Source organism: Pristiophorus japonicus, chromosome 1, assembly GCF_044704955.1.
Source record: "Pristiophorus japonicus isolate sPriJap1 chromosome 1, sPriJap1.hap1, whole genome shotgun sequence".
Lineage (NCBI taxonomy): Eukaryota > Metazoa > Chordata > Chondrichthyes > Pristiophoridae > Pristiophorus > Pristiophorus japonicus.
The window spans coordinates 43,952,454-43,970,508 of NC_091977.1; the positions used below are offsets into that span (position 1 = coordinate 43,952,454).

At 44.1% G+C, this 18,055-nt stretch overlaps 1 protein-coding gene across 1 annotated transcript in view; it reads left to right on the top strand.

The window, feature by feature from the left end:
* Nucleotides 1-18,055, top strand: part of LOC139263108 (cadherin-related family member 2-like) — a 273,421-nt gene that overhangs the window by 119,950 nt on the left and 135,416 nt on the right. Inside the window, exon 16 of the mRNA XM_070878659.1 lies at nucleotides 9,827-10,066. Within this exon, the coding sequence (XP_070734760.1) occupies nucleotides 9,827-10,066 (240 nt within the window). The remainder of the gene's footprint in view (nucleotides 1-9,826; nucleotides 10,067-18,055) is intronic.

Sequence of the window (18,055 nt, forward strand, 5' to 3'; positions counted from 1 at the left end):
CTGGTCCCGTTTTTTTTAATCTCTTCCAGCTTATTTATTTTAGCTTCTAACTCTTGAATTTGTTTTGTTGAGTATCTATCTGTCCTCTGTAGCAGGCTTTCTTCGTTTTATTTTTATTCTGACTATCCCACCATTTCCTCTGTCTGTCAGGTGAGTCTTCTTTCTTTTATTAAGAAATCCAAATTAATAATGTCTAGTATAAAACAGTTGTCAATGGAAAGGGTTAACTCCTTTACAGGTTTGTAAGAAGGCCTGACGTCATTACGTGACTTCGCGTAATCATCCGAAAATGTTTCCCCAAGGCTTTGTGCTTTCAAAACTTGCTTAGAAATTAGGAATCCATTAAAACAGCAGATATCATCAGTAAAGTTGTCATAATAAAACCGTCTCATCGGGAAAGACAGCATTTTAGATTAAACTCCAATTTCTCTAAACTTCCAATTCAAATGCTTGCCAAAGATTTTTTCATTGATTTAAAACAAGACCACACATTTTTAATAGCTATTTTGTTTACTGAAATTCAATTTTCACACAAGCTATATACATTCCATCATTTCGGTTTTTTTACGGTCACATTCACTGGGCAAATCTTGTGTTTTATTTCTCTCGACACAAAATCTAAACTTCCGTGCCGGTTTCATCTTTTTTAAGAATTTTCTAATTCCCAGTTTTTTCTTTCTGTGCTGAGTTCACATAGCTTAAATCTATTCCCTCTTTTGAATCCGAACGTAATCATTTTTTTGAGGACCTTCCTCCAATCCATAGTTAAACATAGAAACATAGAAACATAGAAACATAGAAAATAGGTGCAGGAGCAGGCCATTCAGCCCTTCTAGCCTGCACCGCCATTCAATGAGTTCATGGCTGAACATGCAACTTCAGTACCCCCTTCCTGCTTTCTCGCCATACCCCTTGATCCCCCGAGTAGTAAGGACTTCATCTAACTCCCTTTTGAATATATTTAGTGAATTGGCCTCAACTACTTTCTGTGGTAGAGAATTCCACAGGTTCACCACTCTCTGGGTGAAGAAGTTTCTCCTCATCTCGGTCCAAAATGGCTTACCCCTTATCCTTAGACTGTGACCCCTGGTTCTGGACTTCCCCAACATTGGGAACATTCTTCCTGCATCTATCCTGTCTAAACCCGTCAGAATTTTAAACGTTTCTATGAGGTCCCCTCTCATTCTTCTAAACTCCAGTGAATACAAGCCCAGTTGATCCAATCTTTCTTGATAGGTCAGTCCCACCATCCCGGGAATCAGTCTGGTGAATCTTCGCTGCACTCCCTCAATAGCAAGAATGTCCTTCCTCAAGTTAGGAGACCAAAACTGTACACAATACTCCAGGTGTGGCCTCACCAAGGCCCTGTACAACTGTAGCAACACCTCCCTGCCCCTGTACTCAAATCCCCTCGCTATGAAGGCCAACATGCCATTTGCTTTCTTAACTGCCTGCTGTACCTGCATGCCAACCTTCAATGACTGATGTACCATGACACCCAGGTCTCGTTGCACCTTCCCTTTTCCTATTCTGTCACCATTCAGATACTAGTCTGTCTCTCTATTTTTACCACCAAAGTGGATAACCTCACATTTATCCACATTATACTTCATCTGCCATTCATTTGCCCACTCACCTAACCTATCCAAGTCACTCTGCAGCCTCATAGCATCCTCCTCGCAGCTCACACTGCCACCCAACTTAGTGTCATCCGCAAATTTGGAGATACTACATTTAATCCCCTCGTCTAAATCATTAATGTACAATGTAAACAGCTGGGGCCCCAGCACAGAACCTTGTGGTACCCCACTAGTCACTGCCTGCCATTCTGAAAAGTACCCATTTACTCCTACTCTTTGCTTCCTGTCTGACAACCAGTTCTCAATCCACGTCAGCACACTACCCCCAATCCCATGTGCTTTAACTTTGCACATTAATCTCTTGTGTGGGACCTTGTCGAAAGCCTTCTGAAAGTCCAAATATACCACATCAACTGGTTCTCCTTTGTCCACTTTACTGGAAACATCCTCAAAAAATTCCAGAAGATTTGTCAAGCATGATTTCCCTTTCACAAATCCATGCTGACTTGGACCTATCATGTCACCATTTTCCAAATGCGCTGCTATGACATCCTTAATAATTGATTCCATCATTTTACCCACTACTGAGGTCAGGCTGACCGGTCTATAATTCCCTGTTATCTCTCTCCCTCCTTTTTTAAAAAGTGGGGTTACATTGGCTACCCTCCACTCGATAGGAACTGATCCAGAGTCAATGGAATGTTGTTTCTCTTTCTCAGCACAAAACTTCTATGTTGGGTTTAACTCGTAAGTTTTTATATTTAAACCAATATCTTTTTCACAGCTAATCTCCTTTCTTCAAATTAGGTTTTGTATTTTGATGATCTTCCTCCAGTCCATTTTCCTAAACACCTTTGTTTCTCTTTCCAGCAGCTGCAGCTTTCAAGGTTGCATTTTTATCTTTTGATAAAAACACGCTGTCCTTTGTAAATTCAATGTGTTTTTCCAGCATTTTTCTTTTTTATTAATTTTCTGTTTTTCTCAGCTAGCATTTTATCCCACTGGCCAGTTTTCCTCGGATCCTTCTAGGTTGTATTCCTTCTTGTTTGCGCTGTGCACGATCAATACCGGCTTCTCCGTGTTATTACCGTGTCACGCCTCGGGACGTACATCTTATTTTTCCTCTAACGATCGTTGGGGTCCTCTCCCCCTTTGGTGGTATTCCTTCTTTTTCAGGCAATACATTAATCCCACCTTTGGTTTTCGTCCTTCCGTGGTTTGTTATAACTTGTTCTACAGATTACCCCTTCTAATTCGTTGTACAGATTACCTCCTTCCCCGTCAATGCTGCAGCTGCAGGTGGTACAAGATCATACTCACTGCCAATCAGCTGTCACATCATCCAGGTCAGAAGGTCTGCAACCTGCCGACTATGCCAAATGTCAGAAAAAGGAGGCTTATCTCCCTCAAGGTGGACTAACTGATATAGTTAATCGACACCTGCCCGTCTGTTGGGTTAAAAGGAGGTTTCTCTCCCTCAAGGTGGACTAACTGATGTAGTTAATCGACACCTCGCCCAGCTCCCACTGTATAACGACCACGGAAGTAAACCTCAGGTTTACAGGTTTTATTACGAGCAATGCACGAGAAGATTCAGCCTAAAACCCCCAAAATACAAGAGATTTCAAGTTCAATTTATACAGGTTTTGGAGAGGAGCACCCTCCTACAAAATCTTCAATAGGTCTAATTTATCAGCAAAGTTACATTGATTTGTCGACTCTTATCAAACTGTCTCTGAGTGGTATATGCAATTGCCCATCTTCTATGGTGTTGTTCCATGACTTGCACTTTGCCACAGTATAATATACACCTAAACTGGCTTCCTTATCTCTTCCTCAGAGACTTCTGATCAACAGCTGATTTTGCTGTTTAAGTATTACAGAGGTTACGGATTCAGTTTAATGCGTTATACATTTGTACTATACCTACATAAGCAAGTGTTACATATATAGGCAATTATACAGACCCTTCTAATACTGATAAGTTCACTACCTTCAGCATAATTCTGACCACCTATTTGAAACTCTTACAATTTATCCCTTACAGCGGCCTGTCTGTTCCCCTGACTAGCGAATCCCCTACCACTATAGCTCTTCCACTCTTTTTCCTCCCCCCCCCACCCCGTGCAGCTGAGCCACCTGTGGTGCCGTGGACTTGGCTCTGGCTGCATTCCCCAGAGCCACCATCGCCTCCACCGGTACTCAGAACAGAGTACCGGTTGGAGAGCGAGATGGACTCGGGGGACTGCTGCACTACCAGCCTAGTCCTCCTCTTCTGTCCAGGGGTCACCTAATCCCCATCTGCCTGCACACTCTTAAGCTGTAGGGTGACCACCTCTAGAAACGTGCTATCCACGTTGCTCTCAGTCCTCATGGATGCACCGCAGTGACCCCAGCTGCTGCTCAAGCTCCAAAACACAAAGCTCGAGTTGGTGCAGCCGGAGACACCTCCTGCAGTTCGGGAGGAGCCACAGGAGCGGGAGCAGGAGGCCGAGGCCCATAAAAAGGGCGGCCGCAGTTCGGGAGGTACCAGCTGGTGCAGGGACAAAAAGTTAAAAAAAAATCAAAATCGAAATGTGATGTCACAGCCAAGTGGGTAAGTGATTGGCTGGTGGATTGGTGAATATTTTTCTTTTTCTTTTCAGTAGGAAACCTTTGGCATTGTTGAAAGTAGGATCTGCCAATATGATCTAAGGAGAGCCAGTTAATTAAATCAGCTGCACGAAGCATCCGGGACTTCCTACATGCCACAGGATGCGCAGTTCACGGGACTGAGCTGCCCTGCCATCCCTCTAGTTACACTCGCAACTATCGAGTGGAACTAAACTCTAAACCTTAGTACAACACACCCACCCGCTACTCAGCAAATAGCCGATTTAATTAACTGGCTCTCCTTAGATAATAACTGGCTCTACTTAGAACAATGCCAAAGGTTTCCTACTGAAAAGAAAAAGTAAAATACTCACCAATTCACCAGCCAATCATTTACCCGCTTGGCTGTGACGTCACACTTCGATTTTGATTTTTTTCAAACGTTTTGTCCCTGCACCAGCTGGCTCCTCCCGAACCGCTTGCCGCCCTTTTTATGAGATAAAAAATTTGACACCGGGCCGTGTAAGGAGAAATTAGATCAGGTGACCAAAAGCTTGATCAAAGAATAGGTTTTAAGGAGCATCTTGAAGGAATAAATAGAGGTAGAGAAGCGAAGATGCTTAGGACGGGAATTACAGAGTTTAGGGTCTAGGCAACAGAAGGCACAGCCACCAATGGTGGAGCGATTATAATCAGGGATGCTCAAGAGGGCACAATTAAAAGAGTGTAGATATCTCGGGGGGTTGTGGGGCTGGAGGAGATTACAGAGCTAGGGAGGGATGAGGCTATAGAGGGATTTGAAAACAAGGATGAGAATTTTTAAATTGAAACAGCATTGATAACAAGATTCCTCTTTTAAATATCCTTTGAACTAATTATGGCGGACAACCGAGTCCCAGCCCTCTCCAAGTGCATGCTGTTGAACATCAAAAGTACTATAACCTATTTATACTAGAGAGTGATTTATGGTCCAGTTAACTCAGAGCCTTGGGGTGCAATGCCCAATGCAATCTACTTCATTAGCACTAGAGGCCTTTCAATTCAACGGACCAAACAATTCAGGATCAAACAACGGACATTTTTATGGAAGTGTCCACATTACAAGGGCCTGTTTAAACAGAAACTGTGTTCTGTCTAATCCACGAGAACTTTCTCCGTTATGTCTTCCTGAAATGAAAAAAAAAACACAAGCATCAACCAGCAGGAAATATTTGAGTTGCCAACCACACTTCTTTGGAAGTAGTAAAACAAAAGCTTCTGTTAAAATAGTCATAGGAGTTTCACATGAATACAATAATATCCATACATTATGAAACACCCCTTAATTTTAAGGCCCAGTCTTGCTTACAAGAATCTGCTATTAACCTAATAATCACATGCATTTGCAGGTCTTTGTTCAAATGTTTGAATATATTAAGTTTCAGAATGCAAAAATATACAATAGTATATTGAGGATCTTTTCATTCACTCGGGGTTGAAATCAGTCTTGGGCAGTAGGGCAAAGTTAGTGATAGCAAATCAGCTTTCACAACCCACCTGATTTCTTTTCCATTGCATTCCATTATATGCATTGTGTAGGCTGATGTTACATAGAAACATAGAAACATAGAAAATAGGTGCAGGGGTAGGCCATTCGGCCCTTCGAGCCTGCACCGCCATTCAATGAGTTCATGGCTGAACATGCAACTTCACTACCCCATTCCTGCTTTCTCGCCATACCCCTTGATCCCCCTAGTAGTAAGGACTACAGCTAACTCCTTTTTGAATATATTTAGTGAATTGGCCTCAACAACTTCCTGTGGTAGAGAATTCCACCGGTTCACCACTCTCTGGGTGAAGAAGTTTCTCCTCATCTCGGTCCTAAATGGCTTACCCCTTATCCTTAGACTGTGACATCTGGTTCTGGACTTCCCCAAAATTTGGGAACATTCTTCCTGCATCTAACCTGTCTAAACCCGTCAGAATTTTAGACGTTTCTATGAGATCCCCTCTCATTCTTCTGAACTCCAGTGAATACAAGCCCAGTTGATCCAGTCTTTCTTGATATGTCAGTCCCGCTATCCCGGGAATCAGTCTGGTGAACCTTCGCTGCACTCCCTCAATAGCAAGAATGTCCTTCCTCAAGTTAGGAGACCAAAACTGTACACAATACTCCAGGTGTGGCCTCACCAAGGCCCTGTACAACTGTAGCAACACCTCCCTGCCCCTGTACTCAAATCCCCTCGCTATGAAGGCCAACATGCTTTCTTAACCGCCTGCTGTACCTGCATGCCAGCCTTCAATGACTGATATACCATGACACCCAGGTCTCGTTGCATCTCCCCTTTTCCTAATCTGTCACCATTCAGATAATAGTCTGTCTCTCTGTTTTTACCACCAAAGTGGATAACCTCACATTTATCCACATTATACTTCATCTGCCATGCATTTGCCCACTCACCTAACCTATCCAAGTCACTCTGCAGCCTCATAGCATCCTCCTCGCAGCTAACACTGCCACCCAACTTCGTGTCATCTGCAAATTTGGAGATACTACATTTAATCCCCTCGTCTAAGTCATTAATGTACAATGTAAACAGCTGGGGCCTCAGTACAGAACCTTGCGGTACCCCACTAGTCACTGCCTGCCATTCTGAAAAGTACCCATTTATTCGTACTCTTTGCTTCCTGTCTGCCAACCAGTTCTCAATCCATGTCAGCACACTACCCCCAATCCCATGTGCTTTAACTTTGCACATTAATCTCTTGTGTGGGACCTTTTCGAAGGCCTTCTGAAATTCCAAATACGCCACACCAACTGGTTCTCCCTTATCCACTCTACTGGAAACATCCTCAAAAAATTCCAGAAGATTTTTCAAGCATGATTTCCCTTTCACAAATCCATGCTGACTTGAACCTATCATGTCACCTCTTTCCAAATGCGCTGCTATGACATCCTTAATAATTGATTCCATCATTTTACCCACTACTGACCGGTCTATAATTCCCTGTTTTCTCTCTCCCTCCTTTTTTAAAAAGTGGGGTTACATTGGCTACCCTCCACTCGATAGGAACTGATCCAGAGTCTATGGAATGTTGGAAAATGACTGTCAATGCATCCGCTATTTCCAAGGCCACCTCCTTAAGTACTCTGGGATGCAGTCCATCAGGCCCTGGGGATTTATCGGCCTTCAATCCCATCAATTTCCCCAACACAATTTCCTGATTAATAAGGATTTCCCTCAGTTCCTCCTTCTTACTAGACCCTCTGACCCATTTTACATCCGGAAGGTTGTTTGTGTCCTCCTTAGTGAATACCGAACCAAAGTACTTGTTCAATTGATCCGCCATTTCTTTGTTCCCCGTTATGACTTCCCCTGATTCTGACTGCAGGGGACCTATGTTTGTCTTTACTAACCTTTTTCTTTTTACATATCTTTCGAAGCTTTTGCAGTCCATCTTAATTTTCCCTGCAAGCTTCCTCTCGTACTCTATTTTCCCTGCCCTAATCAAACTCTTTGTCCTCCTCTGCTGAGTTCTAAATTTCTCCCAGTCCCCGGGTTCGCTGCTAATTCTGGCCAATTTGTATGCCACTTCCTTGGCTTTAATACTATCCCTGATTTCCCTTGATAGCCACGGTTGAGCCACCTTCCCTTTTTTATTTTTACGCCAGACAGGGATGTACAATTGTTGTAGTTCATCCATGCGGTCTCTAAATGTCTGCCATTGCCCATCTACTGTCAACCCCTTAAGTATCATTCGCCAATCTATCCTAGCCAATTCACGCCTCATACCTTCAAAGTTATCCTTCTTTAAGTTCTGGACCATGGTCTCTGAATTAACTCTTTCATTCTCCATCCTAATGTAGAATTCCACCATATTATGGTCACTCTTCCCCAAGGGGCCTCGCACAACGAGATTGCTAATTAATCCTCTCTCATTCATTCTTTGTGACCAATCGGTGGAAAACAGAGAGCTATTGCAATGGCACCTGTCATTTCTCACCCTCTCTTGATGACCACTTACATGCTGCAGACTCGAGATGGCAGAAGGTATGCTCGACAGCATCATGTGCCCAATGTAAGACGTGACAGACTGATGAGGGGGACCAGACGTTGCACCCCCCGCAAGTACAGGGAGAAGCAGTGGATGACACTAAACTGGGTGGCGGTGTGAGCTGTGAGGAGGATGCTAAGAGGCAGGCTGCAGGGTGACTTGGACAGGTTAGGTGAATGGGCAAATGCATGGCAGATGCAGTATAATGTGGATAAATGTGAGATTATCCACTTTGGTGGCAAAAACATGAAGGCAGAATATTATCTGAATGGTGACAGATTAGGAAAAGGGGAGGTGCAACGAGACCTGGGTGTCATGGTACATCAGTCATTGAAAGTTGGCATGCAGGTACAGCAGGCGGTGAAGAAGGCAAATAGTATGTTGACCTTCATAGCTAGGGGATTTGAGTATAGGAGCAGGGAGGTCTTACTGCAGTTGTACAGGGCCTTGGTGAGGCCTCACCTGGAATATTGTGTTCAGTTTTGGTCTCCTAATCTGAGGAAGGACATTCTTGCTATTGAGGGAGTGCAGCGAAGGTTCACCAGACTAATTTCCGGGATGGCTAGACTGTCATATGAGGAGGAACTGGATCGACTGGGCCTGTATTCACTGGAGTTTAGAAGGATGAGAGGGGATCTCATAGAAACGTATAAAATTCTGACGGGACTGGACAGGTTAGATGCAGGAAGAGTGCTCCCGATGTTGGGGAAGTCCATAACCAGGGGACACAGTCTTAAGGATAAGGGGTAATCCATTTAGGACTGAGATGAGGAGAAACTTCTTCACTCAGAGAGTTGTTAACCTTGTGGAGTTCTTTACTGCAGAGTGTTGTTGATGCCAGTTCATTGGATACATTCAAAAGGGAGTTAGATATGGCCCTTACAGCTAAAGGGATCAAGGGGTATGGAGAGAAAGCAGGAAAGGGGTACTGAGGTGAATGATCAGCCATGATCTTATTGAATGGTGGTGCAGGCTCGAAGGGCTGAATGGCCTACTTCTGCACCTATTTTCTATGTTTCTATGTTTCTATTACACAACACCCAGTCTAAGATGGCCTTCCCCCTAGTTGGTTCCTCGACATATTGGTCTAGAAAACCATCCCTTATGCACTCCAGGAAATCCTCCTCCACCGTATTGCTTCCAGTTTGGTTAGCCCAATCTATATGCATATTAAAGTCACCCATGATAACTGCTGCACCTTTATTGCATGCATCCCTAATTTCCTGTTTGATGCCCTCCCCAACATCACTACTACTGTTTGGAGGTCTGTACATAACTCCCACTAACGTTTTTTGCCCTTTGGTGTTCTGCAGCTCCATGGATTATATACTGCAGGCACCAGTTTGGGCCTGGTACTGTTCTAGTGCAATGTGAGCTGTCAATATAATTACACTTCTCTACTCTCCGGTAAGGTGACATCTGCAGAGTACACTCAGATCAGATAACGCTTAGCCACTAAATCATCAAGAGAGCTGTTAGCCTCTAGATATACCGCAGCATTTTCCTCCAACTATTGAAGCAAAACTGAGCCCTTTGCTAATCAACTTTCATCTTTCAGTATATGATATACAGCAGAGGTGCTGTAACTGGTTAACATTCTTGTACTTTATCATTCCCAGGCTTTTGACAGGGACCAAGAGGACTCCCCAAACAGTCAAATTACTTACAGAATCATTGAAGGAGATCCAGCTGAATATTTTATAATCAATAGTTCCACTGGCGTAATATCTGCGGTCAAACCACTGGACAGGGAATCCATGGATGCTGCTTTGAATGGAATGATCACTCTGACTGTCCAAGCCAAAGACTGTGGCAAGCCTGCACGTAGCTCAACAGCGCACGTTGCCATCACAGTGGAGGTACAACGTGAAACAATAATATTGTTCTCTATTTTCTAGTAGTGTCATTTTTACACAACATGCAAATGGAATTCCAGTGGCAATGCTCATGAGTAGTCGGGGTCCTGGAGCAGAGTTGTAATATTTAACTACTAATCTTTAAGGCTGCTGCTCCTAACTAGCCCTCTGTCCAAATCCAGGTCATTGTAAGTGCTTTTAAATTCCTCAGGTCAATTAATGTTCAGCAAATTTCAGAACGAAAAGAAAGACTTGCATTTATATCACGACCACCAGATGTCTCAAAGCACTTTACAGCCAATAAAGTACTTTTGGAGTGTAGTCAATGTTGTAATGTGGGAAACATGGCAGCCAATTTGTGCACAGCAAGCTCCCATAAATAGCAGATAATCTGTTTTTGTTCAGACTCCAAGATTAAATGAATGGTTTTCTTCCAAGGTTAATTTGCACTTGTAGGAATTAGAATTTCTTTTTTCGGGGTATCCCCAGAGACAGCAGAGAAAGTGTTTTTTTGATTGATTCCTGAAAAATAAGTAGGACCTTAAATTCCTTTTTGGGTCAGGGGCGGAGGAGAGTGGCCAGGCCATTTATGGAAGCTGGAATTTTGGAGAGGAAAATTGTTCCCACTGGGATTCTGCCCGTTTTATGGAGATCATAATTTTCCAGTGAGGAGGAATAGGGCGCTGTCTCTACCGCTCCCCTCGCCCTGTATCACGGGCGCATGTCTCGGGGAGGTTCCAGGCTACTCTGGGAATTTTGCCTATTCTGACATTATAAACCCTCAATACAACACTTATCATTCATCAGGTATGTGTTGCTGGCACCCGTCAAGATTCCTGCCACCATGTGGGAGCCACTGTTGCCCAGCCATAAAATCCCAGCAATGCAACAGCGTGACTGCAACTGCAGCACCTGAAGAGACAATTGGGCAACGAAAGAGGCAGAAGCATTCTGAAGATCTCCACAGCAGCTGCCTTGCAGGCCCCACCAGACACCGATGGCTACAAGACAGAATAAAGGAAGACGAGGCTGCCACAAGGCCCTCTTTATCCATTGGGGAACCTCAGGGCCATTAATGTAACTTCCCAGGACCTACTGCTTCCTTCCCCATGCTGGGCCCTGGGAGTGGGGGTAACTCAGGTGGTCGTAAGGAAAACTTGTCAAGGATCCAGTCCACGCTCCCCTATTGCCATTTATATGTGGCAGGCAGGGAAAAAGGGGCCAGCAGTGGTCCCAGTGGGGACAAGAGACAGGAATGCAGGTCGGGACAGTGAGGAGGTGATATGCCTCATCTCATACCTCAAACCCTTTCAGGCAGTGAGTTCCAGATCTCCACCACCCTCTGGGTGAAAAAAGTTCTCATCTACCCTCTAATCCTTCTACCAATTACTTTAAATCTGTGCCCCCTGGTTATTGACCACTCTGCTAAGGGCAATAAGTCCACTCTATCTAGGCCCTTCATAATTTTATACACCTCAATTAAGTCTTCCCTCAACCTCTTCTGTTCCAAAGAAAACAAACCCAGCCTATCCAATTTTACCTCATAGCTAAAATTCTGCCGCCTGGCTACATCCTCGCAAATCTCTCTCGTGCAATCACATCTTTCCTGTAATGTGGTGACCAGAACTGCACACAGTATTCTAGCTGTGGCCTAACCAGTGTTTTATACAGTTCAAGCATAACCTCCCTGCTCTTGTATTCCGTGCCTCGGCTAATAAAGGCAAATATTCCATTTGCCTTCTTAACCAACTGATCTACCTGGTCTGTATGCAGTAACTAGTGTTTTATACAGCTCAAGTATAACCTCCCTGCTCTTATATTCAATGGCTCAGCTATTAAATGAAAGTATCTCGTATGCAGGAAAGTATGCAGGAATATAGTAGTAAATAATAATAACTTCCACCTGCTGTGCAAAATTATGATGTTAATATTCTGTACAGAGGTCCTTTTCTTTTTCCCACTCGCTACTCTATCTGGTCTGGCTATCTCTCCTTGAAGACAGACTTTCTGATTTGAACAAACAGGTTGATAAATGCCTTCTAAAAACTTACTGTGGCCAAACAGATTTAAATAACCATTCAATACAAAAAAAAGTTGGGAATCGAAACACATATAATAAAAAAAACACAAGATGCTTGTACTTAACTGAATAGGTTGGTTCTTCCTGAAGCATGGGAGTGTAATGGTTAAGGACTAGCAACCAAGAGGTTGTAGTTCAAATCTCACCATGGCAAGGTATAAAATTGATTCGATGAAGGGGTTGACTTATGAAGAAAGGTTGAGCAGGTAGGGCCTATACTCATTGGAGTTTAGAAGAATGAGAGGTGATCTTATTGAAACATATATAGAGCCCGAAATTGGTCGAGATACCGCCGCACACCACCCGCGGACCACCGGCGTACTGCCCAAGAGGGCGATTTTGATCAGAAAACAGCTAAATACTGCTGCAGATCGCTCGGCGGAATATTCATCATTGACATACCGCCAAGCGGTATGCACACCGTCCGCCATGCAGGACCGCCTGGAGACTGCCCAAAAAGTGCAATTTTCATCGCACACCGCCAACATACCACTGGAGCTGCATACCGTCCTGGAAAAGGTGGTTTTACGCGATGTTAAGTGGCCAGGAATGGGTGGAGTGCTCGGAGCCGCCATTTTGGAAATCGGGAACTGTCAGCTAAAGCAGCAGCTCTATCTCTCAGGTGAAAAATGATTTTAGAGTGCAATTTTGATTGGAAAAGATATATTTACTATTACTGACTAAATTATTAAAATAGAAAGGCATTTTATTAATATTGTGGAGATTTAAAAAGAATGAGGCCTGTGTTATCTCAGCCTGTATTGTTGACAACCTGTCGAATGGAGGAACCAGATGTGAGGAAGTTTATTTAGCAGAGTTATAAGGCTCATGGACGAGGTCGCAGAATGATGAGGAGGAGGAGGAGGCCTTACCCGCAAAAGATCTTCAGGGAAAAGTGTTCATATTTAGACCTGACCGATCGACTGTGTGTCCGAAGGCTGCGTTTCCGAAAAGAGGTCATCACTGAGATTTGCCAGCTCATTAAGGCAGACCTGCAGCCCAGTAGCACCAACATTACTGCACTCTCTGTCGAGATGAAGGTGACTGTGGCACTTTCCTTTTATGCATGTGGGGCTTTTCAACCATCAGCTGGGAACATATGTGCTATTTCTCAGTATGCTATTCATCGGTGCATTCGACAGGTAACCGAAGCACTGTATGCATACCGGATGGAATTTATAAACTTCCCAATGACGAGGGAGGCACAGAGTGACAGGGCTTTGGGATTTGCATGCATTACCGGCTTCCCCAAGGTGCAGGATGCCGTTGACTGTACCCATAATACCCTGCGAGCACCATTAAGGAGTCGGAGGTGTACTGAAACCGTAAGGGATTTCACTCCTTCAACGTGCAGCTCATATGCGACCATACACAATGGATAATGGCAGTGAATGCCAACTTTCCAGGCAGCATCCATGATGCACACATCTTGTGGGAGAGAACATAAGAACATAAGAACATAAGAATTAGGAACAGGAGTAGGCCATCCAGCCCCTCGAGCCTGCTCCGCCATTCAATAAGATCATGGCTGATCTGGCCGTGGACTCAGCTCTACTTACCCGCCCGCTCCCCGTAACCCTTAATTCCCTTATTGGTTAAAAATCTATCGATCTGTGACTTGAATACATTCAATGAGCTAGCCTCAACTGCTTCCTTGGGCAGAGAATTCCACAGATTCACAACCCTCTGGGAGAAGAAATTCCTTCTCATCTCGGTTTTAAATTGGCTGCCCCGTATTTTGAGGCTGTGCCCCCTAGTTCTAGTCTCCCCTACCAGTGGAAACAACCTCTCTGCCTCTATCTTGTCTATCCCTTTCATGATTTTAAATGTTTCTATAAGATCACCCCTCATCCTTCTGAACTCCGACGCGTAAAGACCCAGTCTACTCAATCTATCATCATAAGGTAACCCCCTCATCTCCGGAATCAGCCTAGTGAATCGTCTCTGTACCCCCTCCAAAGCCAGTATATCCTTCCTTAAGTAAGGCGACCAAAACTGCATGCAGTACTCCAGGTGCGGCCTTACCAATACCCTATACAGTTGCAGCAGGACCTCCCTGCTTTTGTACTCTATCCCTCTCGCAATAAAGGCCAACATTCCATTCGCCTTCCTGATTACCTGCTGCACCTGCAAACTAACCTTTTGGGATTCATGCACAAGGACCTCCAGGTCTCTCTGCAGCTCAGCATGTTGTAATTTCTCCCCATTCAAATAATATTCCCTTTTACTGTTTTTTTCCCCCAAGGTGGATGCCCTCACATTTTCTGACATTGTATTCCATCTGCCAAACCTTCGCCCATTTGCTTAACCTATCCAAATCTCTTTGGAGCCTCTCTGTGTCCTCTACACAACCCGCTTTCCCACTAATCTTAGTGGCATCTGCAAATTTTGTTACACTACACTCTGTCCCCTCTTCCAGGTCATCTATGTATAATGTAAACAGTTGTGGTCCCAGCACCGATCCCTGTGACACACCACTAACCACCGATTTCCAACCTGAAAAGGACCCATTTATCCCGACTCTCTGCTTTCTGTTTGCCAGCCAATTCTCTATCCATGCTAATACATTTCCTCTGACTCCGCGTACCTCTATCTTCTGCAGTAACCTTTTGTGTGGCACCTTATCGAATGCCTTTTGGAAATCTAAATACACCACATCCATCGGTACACCTCTATCCACCATGCTCATTATATCCTCAAAGAATTCCAGTAAATTAGTTAAACATGATTTCCCCTTCATGAATCCATGCTGCATCTGCTTGATTGCACTATTCCTATCTAGATGTCCCGCTATTTCTTCCTTAATGATAGTTTCAAGCATTTTCCCCACTACAGATGTTAAACTAACTGGCCTATAGTTACCTGCCTTTTGTCTGCCCCCTTTTTTAAACAGAGGCGTTACATTAGCTGCTTTCCAATCCACTGGTACCTCCCCAGAGTCCAGAGAATTTTGATAGATTATAACGAATGCATCTGCTATAACTTCCGCCATCTCTTTTAATACCCTGGGATGCATTTCATCAGGACCAGGGGACTTGTCTACCTTCAGTCCCATTAGCCTGTCCAGCACTACCCCCCTAGTGATAGTGATTGTCTCAAGGTCCTCCCTTCCCACATTCCCGTGACCAGCAATTTTTGGCCTGGTTTTTGTGTCTTCCACTGTGAAAACCGAAGCAATATAATTGTTTAAGGTCTCAGCCATTTCCACATTTCCCATTATTAAATCCCCCTTCTCATCTTCTAAGGGACCAACATTTACTTTAGTCACTCTTTTCCGTTTTATATATCTGTAAAGGCTTTTACTATCTGTTTTTATGTTTTGCGCAAGTTTACCTTCGAAATCTATCTTTCCTTTCTTTATTGCTTTTTTAGTCATTCTTTGCTGTTGTTTAAAATTTTCCCAATCCTCTAGTTTCCCACTAACCTTGGCCACCTTATACGCATTGGTCTTTGATTTGATACTCTCCTTTATTTCCTTGGTTATCCACGGCTGGTTATCCCTTCTCTTACCTTCTTTTTCACCGGAGTATATTTTTGTTGCGCACTATGAAAGAGCTCCTTAAAAGTCCTCCACTGTTCCTCAATTGTAATTAGGAAGGCAAATGGAATGTTGGCCTTTATTGCAAGGAGGATGGAGTATAAAAGCAGAGTTGTCTGCTACAACTGTACAGGGTATTGATGAGACCACACCTAGAGTGCTGCATACAGTTTTGGTCTCCTTATTTAAGGAGGGATATACTTGCATTGGAGGCAGTTCAGAGAAGGTTCACTAGGTTGATTCCTGAGATGAAGGAGTTGACTTTTGAAGAAAGGTTGAGCAAAATGGGCCTATACTCATTGGAGTTTAGAAGAATGAGGTGATCTTATTGAAACATATAAAATACTGAGGGGGCTCAACAAGGTAGATGCAGGGAGGATGTTTCCACTTGTGAGGGAATCTAGAACTAGGGGGCATAGTTTAAGAATAAAGGGTCGCCCATTTAGAACTGAGATGAGGAGGAATTTCTTCTCTCAGTGGGTCATAAATCTATGGAATTCTCTGCCCCAAAGAGCTGTGGAGGCTGGGTCATTAAATGGACAGATTTTTGAACGGCAAGGGAGTGAAGGGTTATGGGGAGCGGGCAGGAAATTGGAGCTGAGCCCAAGATCAGATCAGCCATGATCTTGTTAAATGGCGGAGCAGGCTCGAGGGTCTAAATGGCCTTCTCCTGCTCGTATTTCTTATGTTCTTATGTTCTTATTTCTGTTATGATCTTCAGGTGGTCTCCACATCCTCCGCTTGGTCAGTCAGTTGCCTGCTCCTATTGAAGACCTTATAATGGGTGGGTGGAGGCTGCGTCTCTACAAGGCCATCCGACAAAGTTATTCTGGGACTTAAACAGAACGGACTGCAGTTTCTTTTTCATTATAATGCTCCCAGGGGATCTATCAGGTCCTCAATACAATACTTGTATCAAAACTCTCTACTCTCTGCTCCAATAAAATCAACATATAGAAACATAGAAAATAGGTGCAGGAGCAGGCCATTCAGCCCTTCCAGCCTGCACCGCCATTCAATGAGTTCATGGCTGAACATGAAACTTCAGTACCCCCTTCCTGCTTTCTCGCCATACCCCTTGATCCCCCGAGTAGTAAGGACTTCATCTAACTCCCTTTTGAATATATTTAGTGAATTGGCCCCAACCACTTTCTGTGGCAGAGAATTCCACAGGTTCACCACTCTCTGGGTGAAGAAGTCCCTCCTCATCTCAGTCCTAAATGGCTTACCCTTTATCCTAAGACTGTGACCCCTGGTTCTGGACTTCCCCAACATTGGGAACATTCTTCCTGCATCTAACCTGTCTTAACCCGTCAGGATTTTAAACGTTTCTATGAGGTCCCCTCTCATTCTTCTGAACTCCAGTGAATACAAGCCCAGTTGATCCAGTCTTTCTTGATAGGTCAGTCCCACCATCCCGGGAATCAGTTTGGTGAATCTTCGCTGCACTCCCTCAATAGCAAGAATGTCCTTCCTCAAGTTAGGAGACCAAAATTGTACACAATACTCCAGGTGTGGCCTCACCAAGGCCCTGTACAACTGTAGCAACACCTCCCTGCCCCTGTACTCAAATCCCCTCGCTATGAAGGCCAACATGCCATTTGCTTTCTTAACCGCCTGCTGTACCTTCAATGACTGATGTACCATGACACCCAGGTCTCGTTGCACCTTCCCTTTTCCTAATCTGTCACCATTCAGAGACTAGTCTGTCTCTCTGTTTTTACCACCAAAGTGGATAACCTCACATTTATCCACATTATACTTCATCTGCCATGCATTTGCCCACTCACCTAACCTATCCAAGTCACTCTGCAGCCTCATAGCATCCTCCTCGCAGCTCACACTGCCACCCATCTTAGTGTCATCCGCAAATTTGGAGATACTACATTTAATCCCCTCGTCTAAATCATTAATGTGCAATGTAAACAGCTGGGGCCCCAGCACAGAACCTTGCGGTACCCCACTAGTCACTGCCTGCCATTCTGAAAAGTACCCATTTACTCCTACTCTTTGCTTCCTGTCTGACAACCAGTTCTCAATCCACGTTAGCATACTACCCCCAATCCCATGTGCTTTAACTTTGCACATTAATCTCTTGTGTGGGACCTTGTCGAAAGCCTTCTGAAAGTCCAAATATACCACATCAACTGGTTCTCCTTTGTCCACTTTACTGGAAACATCCTCAAAAAATTCCAGAAGATTTGTCAAACATGAATTCCCCTTCACAAATCCATGCTGACTTGGACCTATCATGTCACCATTTTCCAAATGCGCTGCTATGACATCCTTAATAATTGATTCCATCATTTTACCCACTACTGAGGTCAGGCTGACCGGTCTATAATTCCCTGTTTTCTCTCTCCCTCCTTTTTTA